This window comes from Pristis pectinata, chromosome 14 (assembly GCF_009764475.1).
Source record: "Pristis pectinata isolate sPriPec2 chromosome 14, sPriPec2.1.pri, whole genome shotgun sequence".
In the NCBI taxonomy this organism is placed as follows: domain Eukaryota; kingdom Metazoa; phylum Chordata; class Chondrichthyes; order Rhinopristiformes; family Pristidae; genus Pristis; species Pristis pectinata.
This window is the reverse complement of record NC_067418.1, coordinates 3,156,825-3,175,805: the sequence shown is the minus strand read 5'-3', so window position 1 is coordinate 3,175,805 and position 18,981 is coordinate 3,156,825. Positions and strand designations below refer to the sequence as shown.

General features: G+C 44.3%; 1 protein-coding gene across 4 annotated transcripts in view; it reads left to right on the top strand.

Moving 5' to 3' along the window:
- The window catches only part of btbd10b (BTB (POZ) domain containing 10b), a 98,565-nt gene that overhangs the window by 76,484 nt on the left and 3,100 nt on the right, over positions 1 to 18,981 (top strand). For all 4 annotated transcript variants that reach the window (XM_052029004.1, XM_052029002.1, XM_052029005.1 and 1 more), the window contains 3 exons: positions 3,076 to 3,196; positions 6,291 to 6,488; positions 18,472 to 18,582. In XM_052029004.1, the coding sequence (XP_051884964.1) occupies positions 3,076 to 3,196; positions 6,291 to 6,488; positions 18,472 to 18,582 (430 nt within the window). The remainder of the gene's footprint in view (positions 1 to 3,075; positions 3,197 to 6,290; positions 6,489 to 18,471; positions 18,583 to 18,981) is intronic.

Sequence of the window (18,981 nt, the reverse complement as noted above, 5' to 3'; positions counted from 1 at the left end):
TGTAGGAGATTGACGGGTGATCTTATAGAGGTGTATAAAATCATGAGGGGTATAGATAGGGTCAGTGCACTCGGCCTTTTTCCCCAGAGTTGGGGAATCAAGAACTAGAGGGCATAGGTTTAAGGTAAGAGGGGAGAGATTTACTAGGAACGAGGGTCAACTTTTTTTTTTACAAAGGGTGGTATCTATGTGGAATGAGCTGCCAGAGGAAGTGGTTGAGGCAGATACAATAACAACTTTTAAAAGACAGTTGGACAGGTACATGGATTGGAAAGGTTTAGGTTATGGGCCAAATGCTGGCAAATGGGACTCGCTTTGATTTGGCATCTTGGTTGGCATGTTGGGCTGAAGGGCCTGTTTCCATGCTGGTTAACTCTATGACTCTGAGGATGGCCTACCTAAGCCCTCCATGATGTTAAGGTAATTAAAGGTTGCTGATCAATACAGCCATGCCAACCCTGTGCACAGCCAAAAATAAAGTTTAAAGAAAATAGTAAATGAAAATATTAGAAAATAGAGCAGGTCCCTTTTTAGGACTTGGATCATTTTGTGAAGGAATCAGAATGACAAAAGATTAGTTTATACTAACAGTGCACATAAGTGTAAGATCAATATTTATCAAAGCTGAATTATAAAATATTTATCAGCAACTCTTAACTAAAGCTCAGGAGGATGCAGAAAATATTCACAGGATCTTTTCTCCCCCGCACCTGCCTATCACTACCTCTTGCCTATCTACCTATCACCACCTTGTGCCCACCCTGCCTCCTCTCTTTGGTCCACCTATCACTGCTCTGCTTTTCCCTCCTATATATTGGGCTTCCCCTTTTCCTATCTTCAGTCCTGAAGAAGGGTCCTGACCCGAAACGTTGACCGCCTGCTTTTCTCCACGGATGCTGCCTGGCCTGCTGAGCTCCTCCAGCATCATCGTGCTTTTCATCTTGATATTCCAGCATCTGCCATCCTTGTTTTTCTTCACAGGAATGTTGCCAGGACTGGAGGGCTTGAGATGTAAGGAGAGACTGGATAGGCTGGGACTGTTTTCCCTGGAGCGAAGGAGGCTGAGGGGTGACCTTATAGAGATTTATAATCGTGATGGGCATTGATAAGATGGATTGTCACAGTCTGCTCCCCTGGGTAGGGGAGTCTAAAACTGGAGGAAATAGGTTTAAGGTGAGAGGGGAAAGATTCAAAGGTGTGGTGGGTATATTGATCGAGCTGCCAGAGGAAAGGGTAGAGGCAGGTACAATTACAATGTTTAAAAAACATTTGGACAGGTAAATGGATAGGAAAGTTTCAAAGGGATAAGGGCCAAATGCAGGCAAAAGGGATTAGCATAGATAGGCATCTTAGTTGGCAAGGACAAGTTGGGCCGAAGGGCCTGTTTCCATGCTATGTGGTTTCAGGAGCATTCAATTCCATTATTGTCTGAATTTAAAAAAAAATATCAGACCAAAAAGCGCAAATGTTGGAAGCACTCAGCAGATCAGGCAATATCTCTAGGAAGAGAAACAGATAATGTTTCAGATAAAGACTCTTCTGAACTGGGAAAGTGAGAAAGTAGGTCTGTTTTAAATTGAAGAGAGGGTGGTGTATAGGGCAAAGACCATGGGTTCTTATCGATAGGCACTTCAAGTAATCTTTCTCTTCTAAATGAAAATAAAAAAAACTGCAGATGCTGGAAATCTGAAACAAAAACAGAAAATGCTGAAAACACTCAGCAGGTCAGGCAGCATCTGTGGAGAGTGAAAAATGGATTTAACGGTTCAGATTGAAGATGTCTTTGATTTCCCAAATCTTTTCTACTTCTATTATTGATCATTTATAAACCTCTATCCAGCTTGATATTTGTGTGTCCCATCGTATATTCTCCCATTATGAGGGCATTCAGCCTCACAATCCTCTCTGCATGCAGTTAGACCACCTTCCATTACAGCAGCTGCCTTTCCCCTGCAATATTGGAAGGCGAGGATTCTCAGTGTTGTTTGAAGTCCCTGTTAGATGGACATTTTTAACTGTTCCTACTATTTTGCATCAGCCATGTCTGAGAAGTTACCCCTTTTATCTTTAAGACTTTTACATGTGCTTCCTGTCAACACTGTTGTATTTATAAATGGTAAATTGGTTTATTATTGTCACATGTACCGAGGTACAGTAAAAAAAACTTTTTGCATGTCATCCACACAGATCACTTCAGTACATCAGTGCATTGAGGTCGTACAAGGGAAAACAATAACAGAATGCAGAATAAAGTGTTACAGTTACAGAGAAAGTGCAGCACAGGCAGACAATAAGGTGCAAGGCCAATATGAGGTAGATTTTGAGGTCAAGAGTCCATCTTATCGTACTAGGGGACCATTCAATAGTTTTATAACAGTGGGATAGAAGCTGTCCCTGAGCCTAATGGAAGCTGCCTTCCCCTTGCATCTCCATCTATTGGAAGGAGAGTGTAACTATAGTGTGGCATTTACAAAGGCTGTTTCAGTTTTAAATAGTAATTGGAATCCATCACGGTAATACAAAAATAAGGTTAAATTGTGGGACCTACGGAACACTTTAAGGACTAGTTATCCCCTATCTTAAAACCTTATTTGGTCTCAGCTTTCTATATGCAGTAGATCAGCCTTTCAAGACAAATTGCTGAGATTACTGGAGGGAACTCAGCGGGTCAGGCAGCATCTGTGGAGGGAAATGGACAGTCGACATTTCGAGTCAAGACACTTCATATGGACTAAAAGATAGAGGGGAGGTGGCCAGTATATATATAAAAAAAGAGGAGGAAGGAGTGGAGCAAGAGCTGGCAGGTGATAGGTGGATCCAGGAGATGGGGGTGGGAGATGGTTGGTAGGCAGATGCAGGAGGGGAGAGTGGGCATGGTGCCAGAGACTGGATTGACAACTTTATTGTCCAAACGTCAGCACCTTGTTGTTCTGCAGCTTCAGGTGTAGTTGTCAGTCTGCTGTGCAGGTTCTCGTGTGCACCTTTTGATCAGCCACTAACAGCAAAATCTTGTTGCCTTACATTTCTTAGTGATTCAGTTTCACTTATAAAGCTACCAAACTTTGACTTTTTCAGGATTATTACAAGACGGGTATCATCCGCTGTCCAGATGGGATCTCGATTCCTGAACTGAGGGAAGCTTGTGACTACCTCTGCATCTCTTTTGACTACAGTACGATCAAATGCAGAGATCTCAGTAAGTGTGCTGCCTCTCGGCCAAACTTGATTTCATCCAGATGTTTTTCCCCGATGCTGAGGACCAGTAAACGCTGCACAATTTGCACAGGGCGCATCATGTAACAGAATCTTAAGAACACAGAAGGAGCCCATCCTGCCTCGTCACAGTTCCTCGATCTTTCATCGTCGAACTGGTGATTGGGACTAAGTGAGCGGTTAGATTTAGAACCATAGAACAGTACAGCACAATACAGGCCCTTCAGCCCACCATGTTGTGCCAACCTTTAAACCTCACCTAAGACTATCTAACTCCTGGGAAAGAGGCACTGGCTGTCCACTCTATTTATTCCTCTTAATATTTTGTACTCCTCTATCATGTCTCCTCTCATCCTCGTCCTCCCCAAAGAGTAAAGCCCTAGCTCCCTTAGTCTCTCCTCATAATCCATACTCTCCAAACCAGGCAGCATCCTGGTAAATCTCCTCTGCACCCTTTCCAATGCTTCCACATCCTTCCTACAATTTCTTGCAGACTTTTTGATTTTTATTTTTTTCTGTGATTCCTGACTGGATTCAAACTTTTAAAAGAATGTCTGATTGATTTACAAAATGTATGCTTGTATCAGAGTTATTCTTGATGGTAAGCCACCCCTGCTCCAATTACACCTCCCTAGTTCCCAGATACCACATCCCATTATACCTCCTCCACCCCAGAACTGCTACAAAATATCTTGATCTGTTGGAACAGGTGTGTTCAAAACCCAGCCTCCAGGCACCTTTACAAAGAACAATACAGCACAGGAACAGGCCCTTCGGCCCACCGTGTCTGTGCCGACCATGATGCCAATCTAAACTAACCCCATCTGCCTGCACATGATCCGTATCCCTATATTCTCTGCCTGTTCTTGTGTCTGTCTAAATGCCTCTTAAATGTTGCTACTGTATCTGCTTCCACCACCTCCCCTGGCAGTGTGTTCCAGGCACCCACCACTCTCTGTATATAAAAAAAACTTGCCTCGCACAACTCCTTTTAAACTTACCCCCTCTCACCTTAAACCTATACCCTCTAGTATTTGACATATCCACACTGGGGGGAAGAAAACAGTCTGATTATCTACCCTGTCGATGCCTCTCATAATTTTATATAGTTCTATCAGGTGAAGTAATACTAGAGAAACAAGGGACCGCAGATGCTGGAATCTAGGTGAAAAACATGATGATGCTGGAGGAACTCAGCAGGCCAGGCAGCATCCGTGGAGAAAAGCAGGTGGTCAACGTTTCGGGTCAGGACCCTTCTTCAAGACTGGAGATAGGAAAAGGGGAAGCCCGATATAGGAGGGAAAAGCAGAGCAGTGATAGGTGGACAAAAGAGGGGAGGTGGGTTGGGCACAGGGTGGTGACAGGTAAGAGATAGTGATGGGCAGGTGTGGGGGAGGAGGGGAGAGCAGATCCACTGGGGGAGGGGTCAAAGGTAAGGAGAGAAAGGGGAAAATAAAGGGTAGAGAAAAGAAGGAGGCTAGGAAAGGGAAGAAGAGAAGAAGCGGGGTGGGGGGTGGTGGTTGTTGTGGGGAAGTGGGGTTTGGGGATTACCTAAAGTGGGAGAATTCAATGTTCATGCCGTTAGGCTGCGAGGTTCCAAGATGGAAAATGAGGTGCTGTTCCTCCAGTTTGTGCTTGGAATTCTCCTGGCAGTGGAGGAGGCTGAGGACTGACATGTCAATGATAGTGTGGGAGGGGGAGTTGATGCGACTGGCAATGGGGAGATGAGTTCCTCCAGCATCATGGTGTTTTTCATCTAGTTCTGTCAGGTCTCCAACGTTCCAGAAAAAAATGATCCATGTTTGTCCAACCTCTCCTTATAGCTAATGCTCACTAATCCAGGCAACATCTGGGTGAACATCTTCTGCATCCTTTCGTAAGCCTCCACATCCCTCTTGTAGTGAAGTATTCTTGAATCTCCTGAGCGCTCTGCAGGCTTGGGCCAACAGCATTCAGCATGAGGAGGGAAGTCCAAGGCAACGTAAATTTTGAGGGGTGTGCAGAAATCATCAAATGTATTGGGACACATGTAGGAAGTTTTCTATGAGGAGAAAAAAACATGGAATCTTTGACTTTATGGAGTACAGATTAGATCTTTGCTTAGAATTGGAAACAATATTGCAATGCCACACGTTAAGTAGGCAAATTTGAGGTACATTGAAAAACTTGTCTTGCATACCATTCATTCAGTATTCATTACAGCAGTGCCTTGAGGTAGTACAAGGTAAAAGCAATAACAGAATGCAGAATAAAGTGTTACAGTACAGAGAAGGTGCAGTGCAGGTAGACAGTAAGGTTACAACGAGGCAGATTGTGAGGTCAAGAGTCCATCTTATTGTACAAAGGGAACCATTCAATAGTCTTATAACAGCAGGATAGAAGCTGTCCTTGAGCCTGGTGGTACGTGTTTTCAGGCTTTTGTATCTTCTGCCCAATGGGAGGGGGGAGAAGAGAGAATGTCTGGGGTGGGTGGGGTCTGTGATTATGTTGGCTGCTTTACCAAGGCAGTGAGAAGTGTTGACAGAGTCCATGGAGGGGAGGCTGGTTTCCGTGATGTGCTAACAGTGTCCACAACCCTGTGCAGTTTCTTGTGGTCATGGGCAGAGCAGATGCCGTACCAAGCCGTGATACATCCAGGATGCAAAGGCATTCAAGAGCTGTGGAGTAAATTTATGTTAGTGACATCAAATAACCACCTGAGCTCATGAGAGAGATGAGAAGCTTAGGTGATATATCATCTTGCTATGCCAGTGTTCAATCCATCCCACCTACTCAAGTTGGCTGCTGATCTACTCATGTCTTCCTTAAAGCAGGCAACCTGTGTAGACATCTCTCTGGACCAGGAGGTGGAGTAGAATGGGCAAGAAATGTGAAACAGAGGTTACAGTAAGATCAATCATGATCCCTTATTGGATTACAGATTAAGTTTGAGTAGCCTGTTTTCTCCTCTGCCTCTCCCAATTTGTGTGTTGATCTGTAACTGGCTTGAGCATCTGGATATACCTGTTTCTATGTGTCTTGCAACTTTGCATACCTCCTGAGGTGCGTACTGACTGGATTTTTTTTGTGCTTTTAAGGTGCTTTAATGCATGAGCTCTCCAACGATGGTGCACGCAAGCAGTTTGAATCTTACCTGGAAGAAATGATCCTTCCGCTGATGGTGGCTAGTGCTCAGAGTGGCGACCGAGAATGCCACATTGTAGTGCTAACTGATGACGATGTTGTCGACTGGGATGAAGAGTACCCGCCACAGATGGGAGAAGAATATTCACAAAGTAAGCTGACGATGTTATATACAGGCGATCCCAGTGTTACGGCCGTTGGGGTTACAGAAATTCGCTCTTCATGAATCGCTACCCAAAAATCTGAGATCGGGAATAAAATTCACCCTCATGGAATTTGAGTGGAGGGGATAAAATGTAAATAAATCAACACTTTTTTAAACTCGTGTTTTTTGATGCGTGCGCAGATGATGCGGCTCTGTGGTGTAGAAAATCGCAATATGGCCCTTTGTCTCGGAACACAACCCTCCGTAACACGGGTCACCTGTAATTTATCGGACTTGAATCATGGAGCTGTCCATACTTTAATTTTAATTGTATAATTCGTCTTTAGACTAAGGCACAATTATTTTTTGACGTGCTGTTCATCCTTGTCTAATTCTGTTTGCAGTTCTGGGATCACAGGTCTCGTTTTCTCCTTTAACTTCTTTAGAAACATACCTTGAAAAAACATGATTGCAAACCATTGCTGAATTTGTACAGTGCCAACTGTTTACAGGTTGCACCTGAACTGGAGGGGATTACAGGCTTGTGGTGATGGGAGACTTCAACTTCCCAAATATAAACTGGGACCTTTTTAGTGCAAGGGGATTAAATGGGGCAGAATTTGTTAGGTGTATCCAGGAGGGGTTCTTAAATCAGTATGTTAAGATAAAAAAAGATATGTTGACAATCCAACAAAGGGAGAGGCTATTCTGGACCTGGTGTTGGGTAATGAACCTGGCCAGGTGACTCACCTGTCAGTGGGTGAGTAATTGGAGAACAGTGACCACAGCTCATTAACCTTCAGGATAGCTATAGATAAGGATAGGTATGGGGCTCGTGGGAGGGCTTTAAATTGGAGCAGGGCTAATTATGAAGGCATAAGGCAGGAACTAGGTAGTGTAAATTGGGAACACCTTTTTGCTGGCAAGTCCACGTCGAACATGTGGAAAGTATCTAAGGATCAAATACACAGAGTGCAGGATAGGTACGTCCTGATTAGAAAGAAGGACATGAATGGGAAAATAAGGGAACCTTGGATGTCCAGAGAAGTGATGAACTTGGGCAATAAGAAAAAGGATAAGTACATAGAGCTTCGTAAGTTAGGATCAGACAGAGCACGTGAGGACTATAGAGAAGCTAGAAATGAACTCGAGAAAGGAATTAGGAAAGGCAGGACAGGCCATGAAAGGTCCTTAGCAAGTAGGATTAAGGAGAATCTAAAGGCAATCTATACCTACGTCAGGAATAAGAGGATAACGAGGGAAAGGGTAGGACCACTTAAGGATAAAGAAGGGAATCTATGTTTGGATGCAGAGGATGTGGGCGAGGTTCTGAATGAGTATTTTTCATCAGTATTTACCCAGGAAAGGGGCATGCAGGACACAAAAATTGGAGCTGAGGGTGTAAACATGTTAGGGCATTTAGAGGTCAATGAGGAAGTAGTGTTAGTTCTCCTAAACAGTATTAAGGTGGATATGTCCCCGGGGCCCGATGGGATATACCCCAGGTTACTGAGGGAGCCAAGAGAGGAAGTTGCTGGGGCCTTGACCAGTATCTTTGTGTCCTCTTTGACCACGGGTGAGGTCACGGATGACTGGCGAGTGGCTAATGTTGTTCCTCTATTTAAGAAAGGAACAAGGGAAAATCTGGGGAACTATAGACTGGTGAGTCTCGCGTCAGTTGCAGGGAAATTGCTGGAGAAAATTCTTCGAGATAGGATATACGAGCATCTGGAATCCAATGGCTTGATTAGGGAAAGCCAACGTGGCTTTGTGCGGGGCAGGTCGTGTCTTACTAACCTGGTTGAGTTTTTTGACAGGGTGACGAGAGAGATTGATGAAGGTAGAGCTGTGGATGTCATCTATATGGACTTCAGTCAGGCATTTGACAAGGTCCCACATAATCGGTTAATCAAGAAAGTTCAGATGCATGGGGTCAGTGGAGAATTGGCTGTGTGGATCCAGAACTGGCTTGCCTGTAGAAGACAAAGGGTGGTCGTTGACGGGTCTTACTCGGGCTGGAGGCCTGTGAGTAGTGGTGTTCCGCAGGGATCTGTGCTGGAACCTCTGCTGTTTGTGATGTACATAAATGACCTGGATGAGTATGTTGATGGGTGGGTTAGTAGGTTTGCAGACGATACCAAGATTGGTGGAGTTGTGAATAGTGTAGAAGACTGGCGACGGATACAGCGTGATATAGATCAGCTGCAGATGTGGGCAGAGAAATGGCAGATGGAGTTTAACCCGGATAAATGTGAGGTGTTTCTCCTTGGTAGGACTAATGTCAAGAGGCAGTACACTCTTCAGGGCAAGACCCTTAATAGTATTGAAGAGCAGAGAGACCTTGGGGTGCAATTCCATGACTCATTGAAAGTGGCTACACAGGTAGACAGGGTGGTTAAGAAGGCTTATGGAATGCTTGCCTTTATTAATCGGGGTATTGAGTCAAGAAGTTATGATGCATCTCTATAGAACTCTGGTTAGTCCGCATTTAGAGTATTGCTTGCAGTTCTGGTCACCTCACTATAGGAAGGATGTTGAGGCTTTAGAGGGGGTACAGAGGAGGTTTACTGGGATGCTGCCTGGATTAGAGGTCATGTGCTATCAGGAGAGGCTGGACAAACTTGGGCTCTTTTCTCTGGAGCGGTGGAGGCTGAGGGGTGATCTGTTGGAAGTGTATAACATTATGAGGGGCATTGATAGGGTGGACAAGCAATATCTTTTTCCCATGATTGAGCGATCCAATACCAGAGGGCATGCATTTAAGGTGAGGGGGGTAGGTTCAGAACAGACGTGAGGGGTATGTTTTTTACTGGGAGAGTGGTGGATGCCTGGAATGTGTTGCCTGATAGGGTGGTGGAGGCACATTCATTGGGTGGCTTTTAAGAGGGGCTTGGATGGGCACATGAATGAGAGGAAAATGGAGGGATCTGGGCATTCTGTAGGTAGGACGGAATAGCTATGTCGGCACAACATTGTGGGCCGAAGGGCCTGTTCTGTGCTGTACTGTGTTCTATGTTTATGGCGATAAATAGCTGATGATGCCTAACGCAGTCAGATTGGTTTTACCACCTCAGTTCCTTTGTGCAGATAGCCTGGCTTAGTGATTACCAGACTTGTCTCCGCGTGTGAAGGTGGGAGGCTTAAGCTCTACTCCAGAGGCTTAGTCCAAGGCTTAGGTTGACATTGCAGTCCAGTATGATCAGAGCATGGCTTTTGAATGGAGACATTTGTATCCTTCAGGTAAAGACCCAAGATCCTGTGATGCAGGAAATTATTTACTGCTCTAGATTCCAGCATCTGCAGTCTCTTGTATCTCCATTTAAAAAAAAATTATCTGGTCTAAAAGTGGAAGATGCTGGAAATGCTCAACCAGTCATTCAGCATCTGTGGAGAGATGTTTCAGGTCGATGACCTTCCATCAAGCATCTCCATCTGTTTCTGTTTTTATTGCACACTTTAAGCATTTGCAACCTTTTGCTGTTTATGCTATCGAGTAGTTACCTCTCTGTGGTGTCTTGCTGTGTAGATATGACTGCATTTCTTACATTATTCATTGAGAATGGTTTAAAAATTCTCCATTGGGTGTGAGCACTTCAGATCACAATAGGCACTGTTGAAATAATTTTGTTTTCCTTTTATATATATATGAATCTCAATAATTTAATGTCACTTTGTAAATCCATTCCAGGGACATCCTGCTATGTAAATACTGTATCAGCTGTTTTCTTAGAAAGTGATCAGGATGCCTTAACTGGCTGTTTCTAGTTACCTTGGAAGATAATGGGCAACCGTGTATCTTGAACGGCATCAGAGTACTTTGAGTTTATCACGTTAAATGTGGCTGCATTGCCTACGTTTAAACCACACGAGGTATGAGGAGGTTTCCTTCCCCAAGAGATATCAATATCAACAGTTTTAAAGCTTGGTGTCTGTGTGTGTGTGTGTAATTTGATAAATTGGTTTATTATCATCACATAAGTACAGTGAAAAACTTTGTTCTGCATGCCACCTATACTGATCATTTCATCAGATCAGTGCATTGAGGTAGTACAAGGGAAAACAGAATATAGTGTTACAGTTACAGAGAAAGTGCAGTGCAGGTAGACAATAAGGTGCAAGGTCATAATGAGGTAGATTGTGAGGTCAAGAGTCCATTTTTCGTACTAGGGAACCATTCAATAGTCCTATAACCGAAGGTGTCTTTGAGCCTGTTGGTACATGCTTTCAGGTTTTTATATCTTCTGCCCAGTGGGAGGGACGTAGAAGAAAAGAATGTCTGGGGGCTTTGATTATGTTGTCTGCTTTACCGAGGCAGTGAGAAGTGTAGACAGAAGTGTGTGTCTGTGTGTATCAGAATCAGGTTTATTATTACTGACTTGTATGATGGAATTTGTTGTTTTGTGGCAGCAGTACAATGCAAGACATAAAAGTGACTATAAATTAGGAATGTGATGGCGGAGGGGAAGAAGCTTCCTACATCCTTGAGTGTGGGTCTTCAGGCTCCTGTACCTCCTCCCCAATGACATTAACGAGAAGCGGGCATGTCTCAGAAGGTGAACGTAGAACAGTACAGCGCAATACAGGCCCTTCGGCCCACAATGTTGTGCCAACCTTTAAACCTCGCCTAAGACTAAGGTTTCTTAGTGAGGTGAGGTTTCTTAGTGATGGATGCTGCCTTCTAGAAGCACCGCCTCTTGAAGATGTCCTCAATGGTGGGGAGGATTGTGCCCGTGATGGAGCTGGCTGAGTCTACAACCCTCTGCAGCCTCTTGCGATCTTGTGCATTGGAGCCTCCATACCAGGCAGTGATGCAACCAGTCAGAATGCTTTCCACTTACATCTATAGAAATTTGCAATTGTCTTTGGTGACGTACAGAATCGTGTGTGTGTGCGCGCTACTTCATTTCAAATGTCTAGAGTTCTGAGCCTAATTTCACAATTTGCCATGGTGGGTTTTGAACTCTGATCTAATGCCTGTCGAGTGGTTCTGAACCTGTCCCACGTGTACTGCCTCCAGTCTCATGAACCCGAACTGTAAAGCCAGACATCAAGCTGCAGTGAAAAGTGGAATTGAGCACCGTTTGTAAAGCCAGATTTTTTTGCTGCATTAGCAACTTTTACTTTGTCCAGTGGCTTGCATGCGTCTAGAAATCTTACACTGTTTAAACTTACTAACCAATGATGAAGGAGAATATTCCTGGGAAAATTGGTATTGGTTTATTATTGTCACTTGTACCGAGGTACAGTGAAAAACTTGTCTTACAAACCGATCGTACAGGTCAATTCATTACACAGTGCAGTTACATTGAGTTAGTACAGAGTGCATTGATGTAGTACAGGTAAAAACAGTAACAGTACAGAGTAAAGTGTCACAGCTACAGAGAAAGTGCAGTGCAGTAAGGTGCAAGGTCACAACAAGATAGATCGTGAGGTCAGAGTCCATCTCATTGTATAAAGGAGCCGTTCAATAGTCTTATCACAGTGGGGTAGAAGCTGTCCTTAAGTCTGGTGGTACGTGCCTTCAGGCTCCTGTATCTTCTACCTGATGGGAGAGGAGAGAAGAGAGAATGTCCTAGGTGGGTGGGGTCTTTGATTATGCTGGCTGCTTCACCAAGACAATGACAGAGTCCAAGGAGGGGAGGCTGGTGTCCGTGATGCGCTGGGCTATGTCCACAACCCTCTGCAGTTTCTTGCGGTCTCGGGCAGAGCAGTTGCCATACCAAGCCGATACATCCAGATGGGATGTTTTCTATGGTAGTTTTTCATGTAGTTAATATAGTTTTTCATACAAGTTGTATAGCTGTTTGCATTTAGTGATATCCATTGTGATTTTGGGTAACACCACACTTTGCTGACCTGACTGGGTCTGGTGGTGTAATGATTAAGTGACTGGAGTTCTGATCCACAGAGAGAAGTTCGAATTCCACCATGGCAACAGGAGCATTAAAGTTCAAGTGATTAAATAAATGTAGAATTAAAGCAAGTCTTGATAACAGTAGTCATGAAACTACTATTTTCCCATTAAAAAAAATTGGTTTGTCAATGTCCTTAAGGCAGGGAAATCTGCCATCCTGACCCTTTCTGACCTACACATGACTCAAGACCAACCAATGTGGTTGACTCTTAATTGCCTCAGTTCAACGGCACTTCGTGATGTGCATTAAATGGCAGCATTCCACAAATTGGCATCCTGTGAATGAATAAATTTAAAAAAATAATCTCCAGTGTTTGCTCTGTTTAGCATAGCCTGAAGTAGCCATGTTGATTAGTGAAGGGACCTCAGCCATTTTTATTTTGTTTTCTCTTCCACAGAAATAGAAAGCCCCATGGTGTGATGTTTGGCTGTCCAGGATTTCTTCCTCTTGGCTACATCCCATCTTGCCAGAATCTTTATAAACACGTACAAATTAGGAGCAGGAGTGGGCCACTTGGCCCCTTAAACCAGCTCTGTCATTTAATAAAATCACGGCAGTCTGAGTGTGTAAGGTTTTCTTTGCGCTATACAATGTGGCAGTCGTGATATTTGCCTGCCATTAACTTTGGGCTCGATCAGGGGCCCAGAACTTGGAAAGCAGAGAGAAACAAGCTGAGAAAAATGTAGATCTGATTATATAATCATAAACTGTTCATAAAATGACCTACTTGGAGTTTAATTGTGTCTTGTATTGTTCCCTGTGGTTGGTTAATTAAATGTCCTTGTAGAAGACTGAAGTTAAAAAGAGAATAGAATTTGGTTACAGATCAGCCATGCATTGAAAGATGTGACAGGCTGGAGGGTCCAAATGACCTCCTGTTCTATTGTAAAGCTATAAAATAGGTTTTGACATGTTGAAACTTTCCAGTTAATGAAGCAGTTTTGAGCCAGTTTATACACAAGCAGCTTCAGTTAATGGTAATGCCTTAATTTCCGGTAAGCTATTTTAGTGATGTTGATTAAACATTGGCCAGGGCATTAGAGAGGTTCCCTGCTGATTAAAATAGTGTCACAAGGTTCTTCACGTGAACCTGAGAGCACACAGAGAGTTTAGTGTGTCCTCAAAAAGACTGTGTTCCCTCATCACTGGGGCTGGGGTTGTCAGCCCAGGTTTTGCGCTGTGTCTGAAGGAAGACTTTTAACACAACCTTTGACTCAGACTGCCATATCCTGAGTATTGTGATCTGCTGAAGTGTCATCAAACGGACGATTGGAGCGGTGATTTGTTCAGAGCACGTCTTACAAGCCATGCACTTCAGATTCATGTTTCTAGAGCTGTTGGATATAGCTGCACCAAGTGTCTCTCAGTAATTCAGCAGCACCAGATTGTGCTGGTCCTTGTGCTCTGAGTCACTGAATATGTCTTTGCAGAGCTTGTGACAACTGGTTGATTTTTCTGCAGCCGTGCAGCGGATTGTCAGCACAGAACCCTCTAAATTTGAGCAACTGTTGCTTATGACAAACCTGTGAGCTGAAATGCAATCACTGCTGAGCAGGGCTTCAGTCTCTGATGAATAGGCTCCTCGCTGGGGGCATTTCTGAATGTTCAAAAATAACCATCGCCTTTGTGTCAGAAGCTGTGTCATTGCATCAGCTTATATAACTGTTCTGGGACTTTCAAAAAGATGAGTAATACTTACACGGATCGGACCAGAGACACTTCAGTTTTTGCCAGTCTACATATGGCACTCACTCCCATTTGATGTGGGATCAAGCCTCAGAGTCGAAATTGAGTTTATTGTCAGATGCACGTCCATGTGTGCACAGGTGCAATGAAAAACTTACTTGCAGCAGCATCACAGGCAGTTAGCATCATACAAGCATCATTCACAAGAAAAACAAATTAAACATAAATTATACACAATTTTTACAAGAAAGAACACAATTAGTGCAAAGTGATCACAGTGTTGCTAAACTGTAGTGATTAGGGTTGTGCCAGCTGGTTCAAGAACCGAATGGTTGAAGGGAAGCAGCTGTTCCTGAACCTGGTGGTGTGGGACTTCAGGCTTCTGTACCTCCTGCTCGATGGGAGCTGCGAGAAGATGGCACGGCCCGGATGGTGGGGATCTTTGATGATGGATGTTGCCTTCTTGAGGCAGCGGCTCCTGTAGATACTCCCGATGGTGGGGAGGGATGTGCCCGTGACGTATTGGGCAGAGTCCACTACTTTCTGCAGCTTCTTGTGTTCCTGCGCATTCAAATTGCTGTACCAGACCGTGATGCACCCAGTCAGGATACTTTCAACAGTAGATCTGTAGGAGTTTGTTCGGTGACAAGCCTCGTTGGTCTTTGGATGTCAACCCTTCGTGTTTGGATTAATTTTGTGCAGTAGTTAGTTCCTTCATTCTTCTGCCCTGCTGTAACATACCTGAACACGGAGTTTGGGTAGACTTGTCGATACTTGAGTTCCCAAAACCGGCTTGTGGGTTATGTGCTTTACAGTTTGCAGTTCTACACAACCTTCTGCCTCGGACCCGGGTGGCACAGTGGCACAGCGGGTAGAGCCACTGCCTCACAGTGCCAGAGACTCGGGTTCGATCCTGACCTCAGGTGTTGTCTGTGTAGAGTTTGCACGTTCTCCCTGTGACCATGTGGGTTTTATTTTGAGGTTTCCTCCCACATCAGATCAGTAAGTTAATTATCCGCTGTAAATTGTCCCTAGTGTGTCAGTGAGTGCGAGAATCTGGGGGAAGTTGATAGAATATAGGGAGAAGGGGGTTACTGTAAATGGGTGGTCGGTGGTCGGCACGGACTCAGTGTTTCTGTGCTGTATCTCTCTATGACATCCTAAAGCACTTCACACTGAGTGCAGTGGTCACTGTCACCTGTTCCTTCAGCTGTTGAGACATTCCCTGCCTAAACGGCTTCCATAACTTCCCATGGTTTGTAAAACTTTTTTCATCCATCCCTGTTTGGAAGTTAGTGCCAACGTTTTTGTTTGGTTAGCATAACGCTTTACAGTGCCAGCGACCCGGGTTCAATTCCGGCCGCTGTCGGTAAGGAGTTTGTACGTTCTCCCCGTGACTGCGTGGGTTTCCTCCGGGTGCTCCAGTTTCCTCCCACATTCCAAAGACGTATGGGTTAGGAAGTTGTGGGCATGCTATGTTGGCGCCGGAAGCGTGGCAACACATGCGGGCTGCCCCCAGAACACTATGCAAAAGATTCATTTCACTGTGTCTTTCGATGTACGTGTGACTAATAAAGTGAGTTGGGCTACAGTTGAGGACGGCCGATATCTGGGTTGTATGAAGCTGGTGACGAGGTTGTTAAAGGTGCTGCTGCTAATCAGTGTTGGTCTCTGCTCATTTTGTTCATGGTGTTGAAATGTAAAGGCTGTTAATAAATAAAGAGACACTATTGCCATTGGTAGTGGGATCAGGAGTCGGGGGGACAATTACAGAGACTGACGAAAGATCCAAAGGACTGGTGGGGAAACTCCCCCGTAGCAAATTGCTGCAGTCTAGAGGAAGCAAGTGACTTTCAAAGGGAGTTGGATAATTACCTGAAGGAAAGAGATTGCCAAGCTGTAAGTAAAGAGCAGGGGACTAACGTTAATTAGAAAACTCAACCAAGGAGGTATCACAGGACAAAGGTTTCCTCTGCTCATCTTTGATTCCGAAGATTAGCTGTTGTGCTTCCCATTCTAATTATTTACAGAGGACCCATATGCTATATCCTTCTTATTAAATTGCACAGGCCTTTTCAAACGTGGCTGCAGCTGGGAACAGTTGCTGCCTTGCCCCTGGAACCTACTTAGAGGGGTCCTTGGGGCAACAAAGCAGAGAAAAGATAATTACTGAAGATTAATTTTCCATATTAAGTTCTCTCCTGTGCACCAGATGGGGTCTTGTTTGGGACCTGCCGCCCTATGCCAAGCCAGTGCTTGTATAATAAAATGGTGCTGAGACTGTCAGTTGGGAAAAGCACATTGGTGGGTCAGGTTGGCATGTGTACGCAGACTGTAACATGCACGTACAGTAGTGCACACAAGCGCGCACACACTTACCTGTATTTAATTCTGCATGAAAATGTTTTATTGCAGAGAGTTGTGGACGCAGCCCAGTCCATCACACGAAGCAGCCTCCCCTCCACTGACTCCGTCTACACTTCCTGCTGCCTTGGGAAAGCAACCAACATAATCAAGGACTCTGCCCACCCTGGTCAATCTCTCTTCTCCCCTCTCCTGTCAGGCAGAAAATACAAAAGCCTGAGAGCACGTACCACCAAGCTCAGGGACAGCTTCTGTCCCTCTGTTATCAGACTCTTGAACGGATCCCTCATACGATAAAGATGAACTCTCGATCTCCCAATCTACATGTTCCTTGTACTTTATTTGTCTACCTGCACTGCACTATCTCCTTAACATTATATTCTGCATTTTGTTTTTCTTTTTCTACCATAATGTGCATGGAATGATCTGTCTGGATGGCATGCAAACAAAAACTTTTCACTGTAATTCTTGGCACATATGACAAGAATAAACCAATTCAATCCCTCCACTCCACTCCCCATTGTCCACTTGAGCCACTTCTCTTGAGCTGTGTGGTGGACTTTTCCTCTTCCCGAGTCCCATACAACAGGAGGCTAAAACTCTTCAATCCTGGAAACATGAAAGGTAAACACTTGCAGGAAATGCTCATCAGGTCAGGCAGTAGCTGTGGAGCAGGAAGCAGAAATAATGTTTCAGGTTGAGGACTTTTCATCAGAACTGTTTATTGTAGAATTCTGACGAAAGTTCAGAAAAGATCTTAACTTCCCAGAAAAGGTGTTTATTTAAGAAAAGCTTTATGGGATGTTAGCTTTCATAAGTCGTGGGATCCAGTTTAAGAGCTGCGAAGTAATGATGCAGCTTTACAAAACTCTGGTTAGACCACACTTAGAGTACTGTGTCCAATTCTGGTCGCCTCATTATAGGAAGGATGTGGAGGCGTTGGAAAGGGTGCAGAGGAGATTTACCAGGATGCTGCCTGGATTAGAGAGTATGGATTATGAGGAGAGACTAAGGGAGCTCGGGCTTTACTCTTTGGAGAGAAGGAGGATGAGAAGAGGAATAGATAGAGTGGACAGCCAGCGCCTCTTTCCCAGGGCACCGATGCTCAATACAAGAGGGCATGGCTTTAAGGTAATGGGTGGGAAGTTCAAGGGTGATGTCAGAGGGAGGTTTTTCACCCAGAGAGTGGTTGCTGCATGGAATGCGCTGCCTGGGCTGGTGGTGGTGGAGGCTGATACGTTGGTCAAGGTCAAGAGATTGTTAGACAAACATATGGAGGAATTTAAGATAGAGGGGTATGTGGGAGGAAGGGGTTAGATAGTCTTAGGAGTGGTTTGAAGGTCGGCACAACATGGTGGGCCGAAGGGCCTTTATTGTGCTGTATTTTTCTATGGTTCTGTCTGCATCTTTGCTTCTTCACCTGATGAACATTGCCAGCATCCTAAGTGTTGGAACTTCTCAGTTTTATGAAGCATGAAAATTATTATCTAATAACAATTAGTTCTTCTGAACCTATACAGAACAGACCAAAGTCAAAGTGGAGTTTATTGTCATCTGCACAAGTCCATGTGTGCACAGGTGCAATGAAAAAACTTACTTGCAGCAGCATCACAGGCACATAGCATCAGATAAGCAGCATTCACAAGAAAAACATAAATTAAACATAAATTGTACACAATTTTTACAAAAAATGTCCATATTAGTGCAAAGTGACCAAAGTGGTCATAGTGTTGCTAAACTGTAGTGATTGGGGTTGTGCTGGATGGTTCAAGAACCGAATGGTTGAAGGGAAGTAGCTGTTCCTGAACCTGGTGGTGTGGGACTTCAGGCTGCTGTATCTCCTGCCTGATGGGAGCTGCAAGAAGATGGCATGACCCGGATGGTGGGGATCTTTGATGATGAATGTTACCTTCTTGAGGCAGCGCCTCCTGTAGATACTTCCAATGGTGGGGAAGAGCAATGTGTGAATGCAACTTGCTTCCTTGTTGAAATACATCCATAATAATATAAATCTTATTTCTTAAGTTATTTACAGTACCAAGTTGTACCGATTCTTCAAATATATTGAGAACAGAGATGTAGCCAAGACTGTCCTGAAAGAGCGAGGATTGAAGAAGATCAGACTAGGTATTGAAGGTAAGTTGAGGTTTTGCCTGGATATCATGGAATGGAGTAGAGTCATGAAGTTGTACAGCACGGAAACAGGCCCTTTGGCCCAACTGGTCCATGCCGACCAAAATGTCCCATCCAAGCTAGTCCCATTTGGCCCATAACCCTCTAAAACCTTTCCAATCCATGTACCAAGTCCAACCGTCTTTTAAAAGTTGTTATTGTACCTGCCCCAACCACTTCCTCTGGCAGCTCGTTCCAATAGATACCACTCTTTGTGTAAAAGAAGTTGCCCCTCAAGTTCCTATTAAATCTCTCCCCTCTCACCTTAAGCCTGTGCCCTCTAGTTTTTGATTCCCTTTCCCTGGGAAAAAGACTGAGTGCATTCACCCTATCTATGCCCCTCATGATTTTATACACCTCTAT